Below are 18,513 nucleotides of genomic sequence, written 5' to 3'. Positions count from 1 at the left end.
GCGACTTCCGGCGGAGGAGGCGGTGTAACACAACTGCTTCCGGCCGCTGCGCCTGCGCCTGCGCACTGGGAAACTGCGCCTGCGCACTGGGAAACTGCGCCTGCGCACTGCGCCTGCGCACTCGGTGCTGGCTGCCTGCTGGAGGAACGTACCAACGGCTGGAGAGGAGTGGGCGCGGAGGACCTGCTGACTGTCGCTACCTGAGGTCGCCCAGGAACCTGGACCGCCCACCAAGCTCTGCAGGGCCCTTGGCGCCTCAAGGTAGGTCCCGCTGCGGTGCGGGGGTGGGAGCGAGCGGGGCGGCGGATGGCTTGTGCTTACTACCCGCCGCGGGGGCGCGGTCGGCCGCCGTGGGAGCTGCGCCGGCTTCACAGCTTCGCCAGCCCCACTAGCCAGCCAGACCTTTGGCCCTAGGTAAGCCGGGGAGGGGGCGTTGTGGTCACAGACGTAGACTTGGGGGCGAGGCGGCTTTCCCTGACCTGCCCTGCCCGTCGGGCGGCCCAGGTGTCCCCCTTCCAGCTTCCCTCCCTTTCCCAGTGCCCCGCACCTGAAACACCCGGTGAGGCCAGAACTGGACAGCGGCTCGTATCCATCACTCACTCTGTGCCAAAAAGTGTCTTTAAACACTGCTGCTGTATGCGTACATTAACTCCGTTAATCTTTCACAAGCCAGCGAGGTGGATGCTTTTATCCCTGTCGTATAGGCTCGGAAACCGAGGCACGTAGCAGACGAACACAGCTGGTGGGTAGCAGCCAGAATTTAAACCCCCATAGCCCGGCTCTGGACTTCATGCTCTCAATCCATTGTGGAGAGCAGCCTCGCAGAAAAGAGCAAAGGGTTCTGCTGGTTTAAAACATCTCATTTTATGTCACTTTTGCATATTGTGAAATCTAATGAAGCTTGGTTATTTAAAATCTCTCCCTTAGGGTTTAAAAGTAGCCAAATTTGCATGTGCGACAAAACCCCAAAATGTGTAGTGGTTTGCACTACTCTTCTTCTTCCACACGTTCCTCTGGTCCCATGCTTTTCTTCATCTTCCATCTCCTCATAGGTGAGCGGGTGGGGGAATGAGAAGCCGAGGACTTGTAGGCTCACCAAGTGCTTTGAAGTCTCCTGGGGTCTGGTGGATAGACAGGAACCACCTCCTCCTCCCCCCCCCACCCAGTGCAGGGGCTGAGAGAAGAGGGGGCTGGTAGGACTGGGCAGAGTGAAAACTCGGAGAAAGGTCTGGCATAGGTATCGAATGCCCAGGGTGGACTGAGCTCTGCATGAGGCCCTGGGGTGAGGCAGGCCCAGGAGAAACAGAAAAGTGACCACTGTGCTTCTGGGCATGCGTGTGGGAAAAGGCCTGGTGAGCGCAGTGAGGAGGAAATCTCTGATCCATGGAGCCAGCACACGTGTAAGTGCTGAGGCACTTCCTGTCTCAGGCTCAGCCAGCATGTTGCTAACCCCTCGGGAATCTACAGGCTCTTGGGCATAACTGCCTTGGGCCCTCCCCGTGCCCACACTCAAGGACCTGCCTGCCACCATAGCCGTCCTTCTTTGCTGTGTCAGGAAAAATAAAAAAACTTCTTTCTCATCTGCAAGGATAAACCCACCCACCTGTGCCTTGAGTCCCTCTCCCTCAGGAACTCCTGCCATCAGTCCTCCCTTTCTTCCCACTGTACCTTTTCTCTCTTTTGAGACAGAGCCAAGCCTTTTCCCTCCCACCCCAAAGCGTGACCCTTTGACGTTGCAAGTGCCTGCGTCCCCTGCTTCTCATTGCATAGCCCCGGGGCTCCACTTGCTTCATCTGCTGAAGGGACCCTGTCTGTCCTTTCTGGAAAGTCTTCCCTTGGCTTCCCTAACATTACTTAGGTTTTTCTGTGTCTCTGTCCTCTGCCTGTCAGGCATCTTTGGAGTCTGCTCATCCTCTACCCTGCCCACAGTGTCAGTGTTGCCTGGGCAACCACCCTCCACTCTCTTCTCCCACCGGTGTTTCCCCTCAGTTTCTACGGAGACTTTTACACGGATCTGTATCTTTAGCGCAGACTTCTGTCCCCTGACCCTGTATCTGTCACATCCACTCCTGAAGATTTGTTCCAGAAGAACCTCAAAATCACTATATCTGTAACTGAACTGTATTTAGCAGGGACTGGGGTGTCCCTCTGTATCCCCTCCTCCTCCACACCACAGCCCAAGTATTATCTGCATGGCTCTCCAGACTGTCCCTTCCCCTCCAGTCCCACCTCTGTTACCTGCTCCTGCCCTCCTCCCCACCTGCTTCCCAGGGCTGCACCTGCTGCCTGCCTCATGTGGTCCCACCTGATGCAGCCCTGGAGTCTCCACCTTGTTGCTGTATCAGGTGCGTGTATCAGCTCTTATGAGAAGTGTCAGAAACAACTTTTTACTAATAATCAAAGTCCTGGAGTCTATGGGTGATTTTCTTTTTAAATTTTGCATTTTAGATTGGTGTTGACTCCAGGCTGGCTCTCCACAGCATCCACCCCGCTGTCATCCTGATGTGCTTCAGTGAAGAGCAAGGGATGCCGGTCATTGCCCAAGACCCCAGACCTGCCCCAGGGACTGTCAGGATGAGGTTCCTCAAGCAGTAGCCTGGGGTAAGCGACCCTGCCAAGGCAGAATCGAAACTCCCGTGTCACAGACTCGATTTGCCTCTCGGTCAGCCCGTGGCCTGGCTCCACAGCACTTACCCTGCTTGCCTTGCCCTGGTGCCAGTAGCCGTTTCCAAGTTGTCTTCTCGTCCTGCGCCCCACGTGCCAGCCGGGCAGTGACTATCCTGTTTGTATGTTTAGGGCACGGTGCTGGCTCATGGTAGATATTTGACGAAGTATTGTTAAATGGTCGAGTGGCTCAAGGGTATCTGCAGAGTACAGGTGGGCTGGTGGGACGAGGCTGGTCGGGGAACAGAACAGGGTTGGTGCCCTGGGTTCAGTTAGTGCGTCCTCAGGCGAAGGCTTTGGGGTGTAGCCCAGGCTGCAGCCTAACTCACAGGTATTTTCTTTTTCTCTGCCCTCATCAGTGAGAGCAGGTGGGACATAGGCCTGGTTTCAGTACCGTGTTCTGTGTTCTCGGGAGCAGTGAAGCCTGTGGACTGCTCTGGTCCTCCGCTCTGCCACCGAGCATCACGTTGCTGCTCTGGGTTTCTGTTTCTTCAGTCAGGATAAGAGCGAAGGTTAGTCCCCTCTGGCTCTGACATCTAGAGCCCTTCCCCTGGACCACGACGGTGTCTTGTACTTCATTTACCCCTTGATCCAGCCCCTCCACCGCGTCACCTCCCGTGAGCTTCAGACCCCTGGTTTGGTGGTGGCTGACTGGGTCGTCGAGTGATGGGCTTGGGTGGTTGCCTCTCGGTTCTTCCGAGGCCCCTGTGGCTGGAAGGGGCTCCTCGGTGTCGCGTTGTCCACCCTGGTTCACAGCTGAGTCTCGCTTGAGCTGCCCAGCGGGCTCGTCCCCAGTAAAGGCCTTCCTGCCATCCCTGGTGATCCTTCTGAATGTTTACCATCACTCAGTGTCAGAATGTTCTGGTTTAAACCTCCTCATTTAAGCTGCATCTCGCTCTGGTCTGAAGAGATGCACGCTGCTCACTCTCAGCTGTTTGGGGCAGGATCTGCGCCATCTTACTCTGAATCTTCTCTTTCCCAAGGAGACACAGCCTAGCTCACTGGGCTTTTCCTTCCCTCTCATTTGCTTTTCTTCTTTCCGCATGTTTCTCCTCTGACTTCTTCATGTGTCTTTTCTTTGAGAGCCCTGGATTTGACCTCATCTGCAGGAGAATGAACGGGGTGGGGAAGGGAGTCGAGGACTGTGCTGAGGTGTGCGGTCTGAGCATCTGGGTGAACAGGAGTCCTATGTACTGAGCTCGAGTTGACTGTAGGCCGAGCAGGTGAGGGGAAGCCTGCGAGGGAGTCGTGAGCCGAGAGGGGCTGGCGGTGCTCAGCCGGTGAAGGTGGCCCTGGTCAGGGAGAGGGTGTGGGAGGAGAGACGAGGAAGCCCAGGAAACACCATTAAGGGGCGGGCAGAGGAAGAGGGACTAGAACAGAGACTGAAAAGGAGTCGCAGGTGACAGGAAAGCTGAGGAGATGTGCTGTCCCGTAGCTGCGGGTAGCAGCATTCCAGGTGGGGGGCGTGGGCAGGTGCGGTAGTGCGGAGAAGCGTGCTGAGGCGGGGCACCGGGGGTCCCTGGGGCCTCAGCGGGAGCACTTCAGGGAGCAGCAGGGGCCGCAGCCAGAGAGGAGTGGGCTTCGCGGGGAGGGGGCGCTGGGGGCCTGCGTCACTGGCATCAGGAGCTGCCCCGTACCACGTGCTCTGACAGAGGCTCGGGAAGCCTCGGGCCGCGTCGCTCCCCGCTACCGAGCGACGTTGCCTGTTTGTGAGGCCCTGCGGGTGCCAGGCACGGCCCGGGTGCCCAGGACGCAGAGACTGGCCTCCGCACCCCCGTGGCCTGTGCTGACAGCACCAGCATCCGCAGCTCTTCCCGGGAAGCCTGCCTGACGTCTTGGTGAGGTCCCTCCCGCCGCGGTCCCCCAGCCCTGCAGCGCCACTGCAGCGCCCCTGCACGCCCTGCACCTCGGCTCTTGTCTTCCCTGCCGTGTGTGGGGGGACATTTTATTCTCATCTGCCCCCCGCCAGCCTGGGGGCCACGTGCACACAGGGGCCTGGCCTACCTTCTACTGTATCCATCGCACAGGAAGACTGCCAGTGCCTACTAGGCTCTGGGTAAACATTGAAGGAAAAAAGAGATGTGAGTTAACGTGGCAAAGAAGATGGACACAGAAACCACTCCTGTGCAGAGGGCTGGGGGCTCCGGTCGAGGGCTGCTCCGTTGGGTCTGGAGGAGTGAATGTCAGGCTTCACCCAGGAGGTGGCGTCTGGAGAGTTTTGTCCTGGGATTGATTTCATATGGTTACTACGCCTTACATCCTCTGCTCTCTTCTCTCCCCTCCGGCCTCACTGTCCCGTCAGTGGGCCCCGAAGTGAGTAGGCAGCTGGCTGAGAGCCATTCTCTTCATCTTGCCTTAGATCTTGTCTTGTCTTCTGTCACCTTGCCAGAGGACAGCCTGGGCCTGTCTTCTCATTGCCCCAAGCTCCCAGGCGCGTCAGAAGTCGGAAAAGTCAAAAAGCCCCACGAGAAACACACACTCTCAGGATCCACGGGGCAAGAGCCCCCTGTGTGTGCTGACTCCTCCGTGATCAGAGCCAAGACCCCACCTGCCACGCTGGCTTCTCCTGGCTCCAAGTTCAACACCGGAGCTCTCAACACCCCTTCTGAACTTGGCCGGGGCGCCAGGGAGCACCTGTCAGAGGCTGAGGTCAGACTTGAGTTTGTACGCGGAGGGGAGGAGGCTGCAGTGGCCCCGGGAGAATCAGAAGCCCCGGCTCCCAAAGGAGGAGTGGGAGGGACCTATCCCTGCAGGGGAAGAGACCAGCCCGCACCTCGGCAGCAGCCTGCGGGTCCCAGCACCTGACCAGGCTTTCCTGGAGGAGCAGGAGGAAGGCCTCCTGGGGCTGCGTGTCCGCAGTGAGAAGAGAGCAGCCAGCCCTGGAGAGGCCTGGTCTTGGCCTGGCTGCCCCCTGTGCAAATTGCCACCCCAGTGCTGGGCAGGATAAGCCAGAGGGAGACTCCGGACACTGTGGCCTCCAGTCCGTGCTGGGGCAGGAGCCCCCGGTGCAGCCTGAGAAGAACGTGTCCAAGTGGAAGGCGAGAGGAGGGGGAGCTGGCAGGAAGGAAGTCGAGGGACCCAGAGCTCAGCTGCAGTCCGGTCGCCTCTGACTTGCTGCTGCTCCAGGCAGCCAGCCCGGACAGGCTGGAGGCAGGCCAGCCTGGCGAGGATGAAGTGGCGAGGCCAGCCGACATCCTCATAGCCGATCTGGCCGGAGAGGTGCGTCACCTCAAGACACGGAAGAAGAGGCGCTTGCTTCCTGGGGAGGACTGCGCAGGCCAAGACCAAGGGCTGGGCTCCCGGGCACTCCCTAGGCCCCCTGGACACCCTGGGTCAGAGACCGTGCCTGACGTGAGACGCTTCTTTACCATCAACTGCAGGAATGTCTGCCGTGTCACGTGCACTCAGCACGTGCATCAGACAGGGCAGAGTTAAGGGGCGGTCCCAGCCTTCAGCTCTGGTCTGCCACCTGGCAACTAAGCGCGGGCGGGAGGTGGGGAGGAAGCCAGCTGCAGCCGGCCCTGGGGGGGAGCGGGGAGGGGTGCCCGAAAAGAAGCAGAAGGACCTGCCCACGGGGGCCACCAGCCGTGCCCCGAGGAGCTGCATTCACCATGCTGCCGCCAGGTGCCTCACCTCTGGAAGATGGTGACGGACAGGCGGGCCCGAGCAGCTGGTACAGGCTCGGCCTCCCCCGCCTACTCCCACCCACGGCAGCTGGGGAGGACTGAGGTGGCGTATGTGCCCCCAGCCAGCTCCGAGCACGGGCCTGGAGCCAGAGTGCTGCCGAGTTGCCCTGCAGCCCGGCGCTGCCCCTCTCCTTTGTCTTGGCCCCGCTCTTCAGGAGGTTTAGGGCCCAGGTGGACCGTCGCTACCACCTGCCGTCTCCAACCGCCTTCTCCCGTGAAGCCCTGCCCCTGCTGCACGGGGCGATGGGCGAGCAGGTGCGTCGGGATGCAGTGGACCGAGGGCAGCCGCGTCCACCTCACTGTTTCCGTGGCAGCCCGGGTCGCGGATGTGGACTACGCGGCTATCACCGCCCACTGTGGGGTGACGCAGCCGGGTGGCCGGCAGGTGGCGTCAGGCAGCCCAAGGAGGCAGGCCACGCCTGGGTCCGACACCTGCCCCTGGACAGGGCTGCGGAGACGGGCCGCGGGAGCTGCAGGGGCCGCTCAGCCTCTGTGGCTTGGCCACAGCTCTGTGCCTGGGCTTCCTGGTGTCGGGCGGCTGCCCGAGTCTGGAGCAGGCTGTGAGAACGGGGGGCTACACCCACGCCCCTCGCTTCACCCACTGCCTCGACTCCGTGGTGGGAAACTTCTGTGTCACCAGCATAGTGTCCAGATCATGCTGGGCATGGCTAGGGCCATCTGCAGCCACTTCCAAGGCTCTGCGGAAGCCCGGCAGCTCCTCCCAGCTGCAGCGGCAGTGCGGCCTCCCAGCCCACCAGCCCTTCTTGGGGCTCTCGCATCCCTGGGTGTCCGCCTACCACTTGCTGGAGTGGCTGGAGAAGCGGCAGCTGGGGAAGGCAGGGGCGGCGCTGTCGGCCGTGTTGCGGAGCCTGACGGACAGTCTGGTCAAGCTCCCGCAGCCCTTCTGGATGGAGGTCCGGGAGGCGAGCGCCGCGCAGGCCGCCTTAAGCCTGGTGCTGCCCCAGCTGTGCTACCTGCACATCTTCCTGGCGCAGGTTCGGGGGCGCTTTGAGGAGCGGAGCACCGGGGAGATGGGCGCGGCCGTGCGGCTGGCCGAGGGCCTGGCCCTGCAGCTCTCCACAGACCACCAGCTCCCTGAGCTCTTCCACCGTGAGGAGTTCGTGCTGGCGACCCTGCTGGACCCCGCTTCAAGGGCAGGATAGAGGCTGCCCTCCCCGAGGGGGCCGACATCAACCATTGGAAGCAAGTTCTCGTGTACGAGGTGAAGGAGCTCGTGGTGTCTGAGTACTCCTGCCGCCCTCCCCTTCCCTGCAGGGCCCCACTGCTGTGCGTGTGGACGCCCCTGAGCCGCGCAGGAGCCAGGAGCCCTGGGGCCGAAGGGAAGGGCCGGGAAGCGCCCGAGCAGAGAAGCGGGACCTCTGGGTCCTTGCTGCTGGGCCAGAGGGAGAGGAGCCTCCTGGAGCAGGTGGAGAGCGGGGGGCTGCTGGTCTCAGAGAGGGGCGGCGCTTCCCTCTCCACGGAGAGCCACCTGGTCAGCATCATCCGCAAGAAGTACCTGCGTGAGAACGAGACAGTGGGTGCCCAGGAGGACCCCCTGCTTACTGGCAGAAGCGGCGGGACGTCCGGCCAGACCTGGCGAGACTGGCCACCATCTATCCTGCGCCCTGACGGGCGCCTTCTCTGCAAGTGTCTTTGCGTCCCTGGGCGGCCCCGCCATCGTGGAGCATGACTCCCCTCTCCCAGGGGAGATGGCTGAGCGTCTTCTCTTCTTGAAGACCAACCTGGAGCATCTCCCAAGCTACACCCACGCCCTTTATCTTCCCCAGCAGGGACCTGGCCGAGGCGCGCAGGCCGGTGAGTCTGACCGCAGGGTCCGATACCCTGAGAAGCTGCCTGTGGGAAGTCTGCGTAGATGACGGGAGGGGGCACAGTGTCGCGTCCTAGGACATTAGACGGGGACAGCCAGGCTCCAAAACTTGTTTGGAAGGAATGAGGACAGTTTCTCAGTTCTTGACAGATCGTCATTTTCGTTTTCGCGGAGGTGTCATCTTCCATCTGCCCACTGCTGGAGTCACTGCCGGCAGTACGGGGGCGGGAGGGCGGGCTCTGGTCATCGGTGACTCTGAGTTGTACCACGCAGCGTATGGACCGCGGTGCTCCTTGAAAGTGTCGCTGGGCGAGGGGCCCTACACGCGGCTTGTCCGTGTGTGTCGGGGCGGCAGGCCCTCGAGGTCTGTGTTCTCAGCAGCCAGGCGCTGTGCGGGATATCCTCAGCCACCTAGGGCCTGGGGAAGCCGTGGACACTCTTCCTGGAAAGGAAAGAAACCCTAATATGATGGAGGGCGGTGCCCACACGCACACCGGTCTTCTTAGGGTCTGTGCTTGCCCGTGGATCCTGGGGTTCCCAAGAGCCCTGGTGGAGGGCACCGCCCAGCTCCCGCGAGCGTGTGATCGAGGAGAGCTGGGACGCCCAGTCATCACGTGGCCGTTGTCGCCTGTAGTTTGTTTCCAGACTACTGGAAGCCTTGGGGTTTCTTCTTTCTACAGTGAAAGCAGTCTGAGGAAGCAAGAAAGGGCATGTATCCCAGTGACTGACCGGCCTGAGTTCCTTTAGGGTCGAGTGCAGGACCTGAGGGCATGGGGCCCAGGCTCTGGTGAGATCAATGGGAAAAGAAGGAAGGGTGAGGCCGGAGTGTTTGGGGCGGGGCTCGTCACACCCAGAAGACACAAGTCCAGCTCCGCTGGGCCGCTGGCAGAGGGACTTTGAGAGGGAAGGGGGCGTGCAGAGGCACCAAGGCCTAACTTGCACTTTGGCCCTGGCTGTGCGGTTGAGCCCGGGAGCCTGTCCCTTCGCTTCCCCTGTGTCACTGTGACTACTTCACTGTAGGACGTTCGGAAGTTACTGAGAATGTGAGGAAGCAGGAAAAATTCACCGTAACCCTTTCACTCAGCCTCTATGAAATCTTCGACGTGTTTCCTTTTTTACCCTGAGGTCACATCCTCTGTGCTCGTTAGTATGCTGCATTTTCAGTTTAACAGTGTAGCATGGCATTTTCTTGAATAAGGCTTTATACAGATCGTGTTCAGTGGTCAGAGCACCACGATAGGAAGTGAAGTCTCACCTCCACACCGCTCAGGTCGTGTCTTCTTCCCCAGCTGCTGCAGGGCATGTCTGCACAGGCTCCCTGTGAGGAGAGGCCAGCGCGCCTGGGGGAGAGGCTGGGACTAGGGCTGCGCTCCCTTAACGTCTGGACTCTGCATCCAGTGCATTTGGGTGGTGAGATCAGGGCCTGGCCCTGGACCTCTCCCTGTCTCCCTGCCTCCCTTCCTTAAATTGCACGTGGGTCTCAGACTTCAACGAGAATCACCTGAGAGCATCTTAAAGCTGAGGCGTCCTGTCCCTCCCTCGCAGGTTCGGGTGTAGTAGGTCAGGTGGGGGCAGGGATGTCATGCGCCCTAATTAAAGCAGTCCAGGGGGTCCTGTATTGGTCAGTGCTGCCACCCCTCGAGCTCCTCCTGGGAGAGGCACTGTCCCCTTGCTCTCTGGCCTCCCCTCAGCGGCTCTCCTTGTTCTCGGAGAGGGGAGGCCTGAACCGGCGAGGCACCAGGGTTGGGGGGTGTGAGGAAGACGAGGGCAGTGAAAGGGAGGAGATGAGAAGCTTGACGGTCCCGAGCTTGGGGGCTTGGGCTCTGGAGAGGTGGTTCTCAACCGGGGGCAGTTTTGTCCCCCAGGGGCCATTGGGCAACGCCTAGAGATGTTTTGGTTGTCACAGCTTGTGGGGGGATTGCCACTGTCCTCTCGCGGGTGGAAGACAGGGACGCACAGAGGAGCCTCCGTGGCAGAGACTTACCCCGGCCCCAGGTGGCAGCAGTGCCGGGTCCGAGAACCCTGTGCCAGGTTGTGGTCGGGAGGGAATGGGGTGGAGGAAGGGGCCCCAGTTCACCGAAGTGGCCCGGTGACTGTCCACCTGAGGCTGCTCCGAGCTGAACCATTTCTTCCCTAGACTTGGCTCTGCCCTGCCCTGGCGACTCACGGCATCCTCTTCTGGCCCATTCCCTACATAGGTAAACTGAGACTCAGAACTGCTGGCTCTGAACAAGGGAAGATGGGCCTCCCCCCGGAGATCCGGAGTTACCTGTTTCAGTCATAGCCTTGTCTGTGTGACCGAGTCCTTTTCACAGACACACGGTGGGTCAGTGCCTCTGTTCGCTCATTTCCATAAGAGGACCAGGGTGATTCTGGTTTTCTGGAGGAACGTTGACGCCGTTGCATGTGGACGAGCCGTTCTCGCATTGCGCGGAGCCTGCTGTCCGCTGCTGGCCTCTGCGTTGGCTGGGTTTGCACAGGCATGTGGGCCCCGGCCTGGTTGAAGTGTGCAGATTTGAGGTAAAGTGGGGCACAGGAGCGGAGCAGAGGTCATGGACACGCTGGAGAATCAGGGTTTGACTGCGGTGCTGTTCATCTAACTGCAGACAAGGGCGTGGGACCCAGGGCCGAGGGCACAGAGCCAAGTGCTGGCGGGGCACGTGTCTCCTGCCAGATGGGACCTTGGGGGCACAGGAGGCCTGATGTCCAGTCCCAGTGCCATCTTTCCGCACCCCTGTCCTCTTCCGCAGAACGTGGGCGCGCGCACACCGTTCTCTGCCCGCCCCCTTGTTCTTTCTCTCCCTTTGCGCACCACCTCCATCCCCATCGCTGGCGGGGTTCCTCAGGGTACCGCTTCCCCCACAGCCCGTCGCCCCGGCGGCGGCGGGGCATTTGGACACGGGGCTGGTGGCTCTTGCCTGGAGGCCTGGCGTGTTGTCCTCCCCACCCCCGGCTGCTCAGCGGTCCCCTCCGTTCAGCCTCGAGCATGTGGGTGTTGGCCCGACTTCAGCCCCTGGCTGTACCCCAGGGCTCCCTGACCGCTTTCACCCCCAACGTAGTGGCTGGGAGGATGTGCGCGCCCCTGGAGAGAGGCCCGCAGATACTGGAAGAGGTGGTGTCCCCCCGAGGCTGGCCCGTTGCGCCTCGCTCTCACAGACGGTGCCTGGACCCCGTCATCCTGGACTCGCCGCTGCCTCCTGAGGCCGATGCCACAGGACACCCCAAGTGCAAGACGGGAGCCCGGCCTCCAGTCACATGGCCAGGTTCCGGGCACACGTTCTCCTCCCTCCTCGCCCTCAGGCGGGTTCCTCGTCTCTGGCTATCTGACTAGTGCTTTTATGGCCCATCTCTGGTGCCGGTGCCCTGTGGGCCAGAGCAGGTTTAACCAACGTGGAGGTGACTGCATCGCTCGCTGCTTACAAACCCAGCAGGTGCTTCCCCAGAGTGACCAGGTTTCTTAGCGGGTACCTCCATGCCTTTTGGACAGAAACATTGGTAGAAGTGAAGGAGGAGCTGGGCTGCTGAAGACTGGAGGGGGCTGGGGAAAGACGTAGGGCTCCTTCTCAGAGACGGTGGGGGTCAGACGTGTTAGCAGCCTCACCAGCGTCCTGGGACGTGCGGGAGGAGCTCTGGGTCTGATTTCCTTGGAGGGGTTCTGAGGAGCGGCGTTGCTATGGAAACGCAGCCTCGGGGCCTGGCGGGGGCTCTGGAGCCCCAGGTTTTGCAAACAGCAGGAGTGAATGGCTCCTTGTTTCTCTGCAGGCCTCAGCCAGCCCGGCCTGCGCCCGGCCAGAGTCTGTGGGGTTGGGGAGCTGCCACTTGGAGCCGAGGTCTGCTTGTTTTCCTCTCCTAGACCCTGAGCCTTCTGCGCTTGCTCGCATCGCCGGCGTCCCTCCCCCTGGCCTCCTGCCTCGCGCTCTTGTCTTGCACTGACACCTGGGTTTCTGCCACCCCACGGCCACTGGCGACTAGAAAGTACCCTCCCTCCCCTCTTCTGGATCCAACATAGGTGCCACCCTGCCCCTCCCTCCAGGACGGCTTCCTTGACTGCCCGGCCTCCCCTCCCGAACCCTCCTTTGCCCGTGTTTGCAGCTGGAACCATGCTATCTGGCTGGCAGCGATGGGCACTGTTCTGTTGGTGCCACAGTGAAGAGCTGGTATTGACAGGCAGGTTCGGGGAGCAAAGGTGAGGGGCCTGGCAGTGCTACCACTTACTCCCTGTGCCTCCGCTGTCCCTCCCCTCCCTCGACCTCAGTTTCCTCATCAAGGACTGAAGGCTGAGCCCTCAGGCCCCACAGCTGCCACCAGAGGTCACAAGTTGGCCCATGGAACGTGGAAACCACTTTGAATTCATTGCTGATTTTTTAAAAAATTGTCAAGAAGGCCCAGGTGCTCTCATTTGTGTTTGCCAATGCATGGGTCTCCCAGGAAGGAAACGAGATTGGCGATGATGGTGACCTGTTATCTCTTCAAAAATAAGTGTAAATGGTTAAAAGGAAACACCTCAGAGTTAATACAGGTAATCGTGAGCAGTTACGAGAAAGGAAAGTAATGAGATTGTGTCGCCGGAGCAGATTTGGGAGACGGGAAGAATTGGTAAAGGCGGGCCTGAATCCCATCCAGCATGGCCATAACCGCCAGGGCCGAGTCAGGACCCCCTTAGGCAAGGGCCTGTGCCTGGCCCACCTCCCTCAGAGGGGCTCTTGACCCTCCTGTGCCCTGGACTCTTGTCCTCAGGTCCCGCCGGGCCGTCTAGGTCTCTGGCCCTGGCGGTGGAGGCTGGGCGGTCACTGAGGTTCTCAGAGGCCCGCTTACTCTTTGACTGTTTCTCCTCAGGGACCTGCTGGCCCTTGAGCGGGGGTGTCGGAGACAGGCGTCCAGCCCAGGCCGAGTGGACGGGGCGTCCTTTGGGGTGAGCAGCCCGCTGACCGCCAGTGGCACCTGCGTCACTGTGACGGAGCTGCCGGGGCCCCAGCCACCTGGACCCACTTCGTCTCATGGAGCCTCGGGGTGAGAAGTCGGGAGAGGCCGACGGGGTGCGCGTCACCCCTCAGCTGCTCAAGGCGCGCTCGGGTGAGTTCGCCCTGGAGTCCATCCTGCTGCTGAAGCTGCAGGGCCTGGGGCTGGTGGACCTGGGCTGCCTGGGGGAGTGCTTGGGCCTCGAGTGGCTGGACCTTTCGGGCAACGCGCTCACCCAGCTGGGCCCGCTGGCCTCCCTGCGCCAGCTGGCCGTGCTCAACGTGGCCAACAACCGGCTGACGGGGCTGGAGCCCCTGGCCGCCTGCGAGAACCTGCAGAGTCTCAACGCCGCAGGCAACCTACTGGCCGGCCCCGGGCAGCTGCAGTGTCTGGCGGCGCTGCCGGGCCTCGAGCGCCTGCGGCTCCGCGACCCCTCGGCCCGGCTCAGCAACCCGCTGTGCGCCAGCCCCTCCTACTGGGCCTCGGTCCGAGAGCTGCTGCCCGGCCTGAAGGTCATCGACGGCGAGCGCGTGAGCGGGCGCGGCAGTGACTTCTATCAGCTGTGCCGGGACCTGGACAGTTCCTTGCGCCCCAGCTCCAGCTCCGGCCCGCGAGCCGTGGAGGCCCAGCCCTGGGTGGAGCCCGGCTACTGGGAGTCCTGGCCCACGCGCAGCAGCTCCATCCTGGAGGAGGCCTGCCGCCAGTTCCAGGACACGCTGCAAGAGTGCCACGACCTGGACCGCCAGGCCAGGGACAGCCTGGCCCAGGCCGAGCAGGCGCTCAGCCCCGCCCGCGCCACTTCCTTTGTCTTTTGAATGCACCCTGTGGCCGTGGCCCTTGGGGTTGGCACGCTGTGGCCTCCCTGCTTTTCTTCATGGTTTCATCATGCTGGCCACTGGCCCTGCACACGGGCGTCTTATGGGCCCCCTTGCCTAAGAGCAGCCCCCCTCCCTCTCATACCTCCATCCATCAGGGACACAGCTCCCTTGGACCCTCCTCAGGCAGCTGGCACCGTGTGAGGCTGTTCTGCACCTACGCTTGCTCCTGGGAGGAGGCCCGGCCTCCTCGTGTCCGTAGCTGCTGCCACTCCCGGCTGCCTGAGCCTGAGGCTTAGGGGAATAAAGTTGCTTGGTCCTAAGGCTAAAGGTGAGAGGCAAAGATGGCGAGCCTCCTGCCCGGCCCGTCCTGGGAGAGGACGCGGCGGAGCTTGGAGCGTGGAAGCCGCATCTTCCAGGTTGGCCTGTCCAAGTGACCCTGTGCTGTGCCCCCCTGGGGTCTCCCTGAAGCTTCCACTGCCATGCCCACCCGTGCCAATCCCCATTAAATACTTGTGTTTTAATTTGCATCTCTGCCTGTCATTGCGTGTGGGCCCCTGAAAACGAGCCTGGGTCCCTGCTGCCTCTGGCCTGTCCTGGGGAAGGAGGAGCACACAGCTTACTGGGTGTCCTTCTGATGGGAGGCATCGTGCTCGCCCTTGCCCTCACCCTCTCGGGGCTTTGCTTCCTCTCCGTGAGGCTGGAGCACTGGGGCCCTTTCCTCCCACTGCTCTCAGGAGGGAGGGAAGGAATGCGAGGAGAGGAGAGAACGCAGCTCTAGAGCACTTTTATTAGGGACAATGGGACAGTCCTCCCTGGGCGCAGAGAAGGGAGGGCGGGCTTTCACTTGTTAACCTCCCTCACGCTGCTTCCAGGAAGCCGGGTGAAATTCTAGAGGGAAGGGAAGAGAAACTAAGACTGGGTATGACGGGGGCTGTTTGGGCCCCGCCCCAGCTGTCTTCAGGCTCCCGGCCCCTCTCCTCCTGCCTCCCGCAGCGCAGCCGCAGCTCCAGCCTCCTCTCCATCCCTGCCCCACCTGGCTGGCCTCCGCCTAGTCCTTCCTCCCTCCTTCCTGGCGGGCCACCTACCAGTCAGGCCTCAGCTGGGGGGCAAGGCTTTGAAGAACGCGAACTGCCCAGGGAAGTAGTGGCCGTGAGGGTCCTCGCCGGTGCGCTCCACCCTGCTGCACTGGGCCTCCTGGCGCTCCTGCAGCTCCTGTGGCAGCCGCACCGCTCAGGCCGTGCCCCCTCCACGCCCCCATCCCCCAGGCCCAGAGCCCTCCTCGCCCCTCCATGCAGGCTTCCGCCTCCGACCTCTCCCACAGGCCGTTTCTGTCCACCAGCTCCCTCCCCAACCTCTGCCCCCTCCTCCGCGCACTCTTACCTGTTGAACCTGTGTCTCCATGGGGCAGTGGAGCATCCGGCCCAGGACTTCGTCTTCAGGGCCCAGCTTGATGCAGGCTAGGCATTGCCGCTTTCTCTGGGGAGGGGCGCATAGAGCCCAGAGAGGAGACGGGTGAGTGAGGGGAGGCCTGCGGCCCCGAGGGTGAGAGGGAGCTGGGGGGCAGCATACCATGGGGGTTCCCCTGGCAGGCCAGGTGCTTCCAGGCTCAGCCCACCCTCAGACCGGGAAATTTCGGAAGTCAAACCATCCTGCAGTTTTCTATGAACCCTGAGTGAGTGTGTGTGCGCACGCGCGCGTGTGTGTAGGTGGGAGTCCTCGTCCAGGTGGGTTCTCCCCACCTGACTTCCACCTGAGCTGCTCTGCTGTCATCTGTTATATTTATTTGTATTTTCTTGTAAGATTTGAACACAATGGTCCTGGTATAAAAGTCTAGAAAACCACTCGTATAATCCAGTCCCTCCCTTAACAGATGGAGGAAACTGAGGCCTTCAGAGAACCTGGGAAGTAACAGGGCTGGTGGTTGGCAGAGCTGAGACTGGACACCAGATGGTTGCGTTCCGGCCCCAGGATCGCCCCCATGGCAGTGACTTTGCCCCCAAGGTGGCTGATGACAATCGAGCCCTGTTAGGAACCAGCCCGGGCTGGGCCATCTCCACTTGAAAACACACAGGAAATGGGGCATTCACCAGGCCTAGGGTGGGGACCACCCGAAGCCCATACCATGGCCTTCTTCCACCGGTGACGCGAAGCCTGAGAGAGGAACTTGGATGGCATGGAAGGTGGACCCACTCTGAAGAGCATGTGTCCTCGGGGGTAGCCCAGCCGTCCCTCCTCCTGCCTGTCCAGGCCCCCAGCCCACCTGCAACCATCACAACCACCAGCCGAGACAGGCAAGTCAGCTGCCAGGGAGGCTGCTCCGCCCTGGGGTCCCCAACCTGAGGCTTCTCGCTGGATCTCCTCCTGAACCCCAGTCGCACACCCCCGCGCTGAGCGCATGCCCCATCGCATGCACGTGCCTTCACTCACCCCTCTGGGCTTGACCTTGCACTCCGCTTTCTTCCAGTCCTTCTTCCGGCAGTTCGTCTGCTGGAGCTTAAACTCCAGCCTCACAAAGGTCCCGGCCGGGAAGGGCTACCCACAGACAGAGGAAGGCCAGCAGTCAGCTGAGCAGGCAGCGCCCTTCCTGGACGTGACCTGTCCCTCCTCCCTCCCCCCCACCGTGAGACAGCATGTCCCTGGAGATGGCTGGGCTGGCTGGCCCTTCTCTGGAGAGCTGGGCGCCTCCGGGGCCCAAGCGCCTTTGTACCTCCTCCCTGGGAACATGCCGACCATCCCCCTCCCCTCCCTGGGGTGCCGCTCACCGTGTCCATGGCACTGTCCACACCGGTCTCCCGGAAGGCCCACTGCACGGGCGGATGCTTGTGGAACTCCTCCAGGGCCACCTGCAGGCCCAGGTGCTGGGCCGCCGTGAGCTCATCCTTGCCCAAGCCCATCACGCCCGGCCACAGGGCCAGCGGGAGCAACAGCTGCCACATGGCTTCACCTTAGTCACCCTGACCCTGCGAAGGGTATGTGTGGATCCTCAGCTCATGTGCCAGCCCGCGGAGCCACCAACTCCCGGGCCCTGTGGCTTGGGGACCACATCTGGTAGAGCTCTGGGCAGAGGTGCAGGGACAGGGAGTGGCGCTTTGCAGAGATTCCCCTGGTATTCCCCTGGCCCTTCCCCTCCCCTCCCCTGCCCCCACTGTTCCCAGGTCCAGCTCAGGGCGGCTTTGGCCCTGTCCTGGGTAGGTGCTGAGTTGGCTGTGGTCCTCAGGCCAGCCTTGGGGGCAGCACTGTTGCCCCCTCCAGCCCTCCCCTGCTTTTCTGGCCCATCTTCTCTGACTCCAGTCCCCAGACTGCTGGCTCTGTGGGGTCCCGGGCCCTGACCCTCAGCCTGCGGCCCCCGCCCCTCTACTGGAGGTGGGGAGGGACAGGCCCAGAATGGAGGCCAGCTGGAGGCTGAATATTTTGGGGAGGACGTAAACACGAGGGAGGGGCCCAGAGCGGGTGGGAAGTGGGAGGATGCTTAACCCTCCCTGTGCTGAAATGGCCCTGTGCTGAAATGGCCCGGTGCCCTTGGCCCTCCGAGCCCCCCACCCCAGAAATGGGGGCCTCGGCCCCACCAGGGCTTTCTTTCCAGAGCAGACCCTCCCTCCCTAGCTGTTTTTTCTGGAGCTTTCGCCACCAGCCCTCTCCCAGTCCTCTGATCCCGCCTCCCGCAATCCATGACTGGGGTCTCCTGAGGGCTGGACCCTCCCCGGGAACTCTGCCTGTACAGTCTTCTTGGGACCAGAAGGCCACAGATGTGGAAACTGAGACCCCCGCGGTGAAAAGCGACCAGGGTCTCGCCGTGAAGCGAGGGCCCACAGACAAGTTGCCCAATCTTGCCCTTTGGAGCTGTGCCCTTTGCCCGCCCCATCCTCCCGTCCAGCTGTCCTGCCATTCTCCCCCCCTCACCTCCTTTCTTGCGCCTTGGGGTCTCTCCTACGCTTCCCCTCCCGAGGCCACGGCCGAGGCCTACTCCTGGCCAGGCTGTCAGCCTATTCCCGGCACCCTCTCCGGCGTCTCTCGGGTCGGCCCCCATCTCCTCCCCTCCCACCTCCTGGGCCCCTCCAGCTCCCAGCAGCTGAGGCTCCTCCCCCCCGCTAGGACCGCCCGCCCTCCCGGGACTTCCCTCCCCATCCCACCCTCCCCTCCCCTCTCCTCCCGCTGCCCCCGCAGAGGAGCCCCAGCTGTTGGCCTTCTCGGCTGGGCTCGGCTGGCCAGGCTTCGCAGCGGGATGTGGGACTGCCCTGCCCCCCAGGTAGGGCTGCCCTTTCCTTAGGCCCTTCCCCGGGCGACCAGTCCCTCGCGTCCCCGAGACACGGATTTCAAGAAATTCTTGCCAGAAACACAGACATCCTCAAAACCACATGAGACCTTGAGTCATTTGATCCCTCCCCCTGCTTCCCGCGCCCTAAAGCCGCTCTGAGAGGGAAGGCGTCTCCTTAGAGGTGACTCTGGGGTCTGACCACCTCCAACACCAGCAAACGTGTCCAGTCGTGAAGGATCACGTCCCACCCATGGTGGCGACAGACTGCAGCGTCTCATGTGGGTGAAGGGTGAGGTGGGATTC

At 62.0% G+C, this 18,513-nt stretch overlaps 2 protein-coding genes across 2 annotated transcripts; one reads left to right on the top strand and one right to left on the bottom strand.

Annotated features, from left to right (window-relative positions):
- The first annotated feature begins 127 nt into the window (after positions 1-127).
- On the top strand, positions 128-14,482 carry LRRC61 (leucine rich repeat containing 61). The gene is made up of 3 exons (XM_082662455.1): positions 128-261; positions 2,449-2,601; positions 13,015-14,482. The coding sequence occupies exon 3, from the start codon at positions 13,176-13,178 to the stop codon at positions 13,950-13,952; it is 777 nt and encodes a 258-aa protein (XP_082518581.1). The 5' UTR covers positions 128-261; positions 2,449-2,601; positions 13,015-13,175; the 3' UTR covers positions 13,953-14,482.
- A 222-nt stretch (positions 14,483-14,704) lies between these two features.
- RARRES2 (retinoic acid receptor responder 2) lies at positions 14,705-17,995 on the bottom strand. The gene is made up of 6 exons (XM_082662456.1): positions 17,856-17,995; positions 16,718-16,915; positions 16,383-16,487; positions 15,336-15,431; positions 15,041-15,167; positions 14,705-14,843 (listed from the first exon to the last, which is right to left on the bottom strand). The coding sequence occupies exons 2-5, from the start codon at positions 16,889-16,891 to the stop codon at positions 15,051-15,053; spliced, it is 492 nt and encodes a 163-aa protein (XP_082518582.1). The 5' UTR covers positions 16,892-16,915; positions 17,856-17,995; the 3' UTR covers positions 14,705-14,843; positions 15,041-15,050.
- Positions 17,996-18,513: the final 518 nt, after the last annotated feature.

This window comes from Grampus griseus, assembly GCF_964374135.1.
Source record: "Grampus griseus genome assembly, chromosome: 9".
NCBI lineage: Eukaryota > Metazoa > Chordata > Mammalia > Artiodactyla > Delphinidae > Grampus > Grampus griseus.
This window is presented reverse-complemented; position numbering and strand designations above follow the sequence as displayed.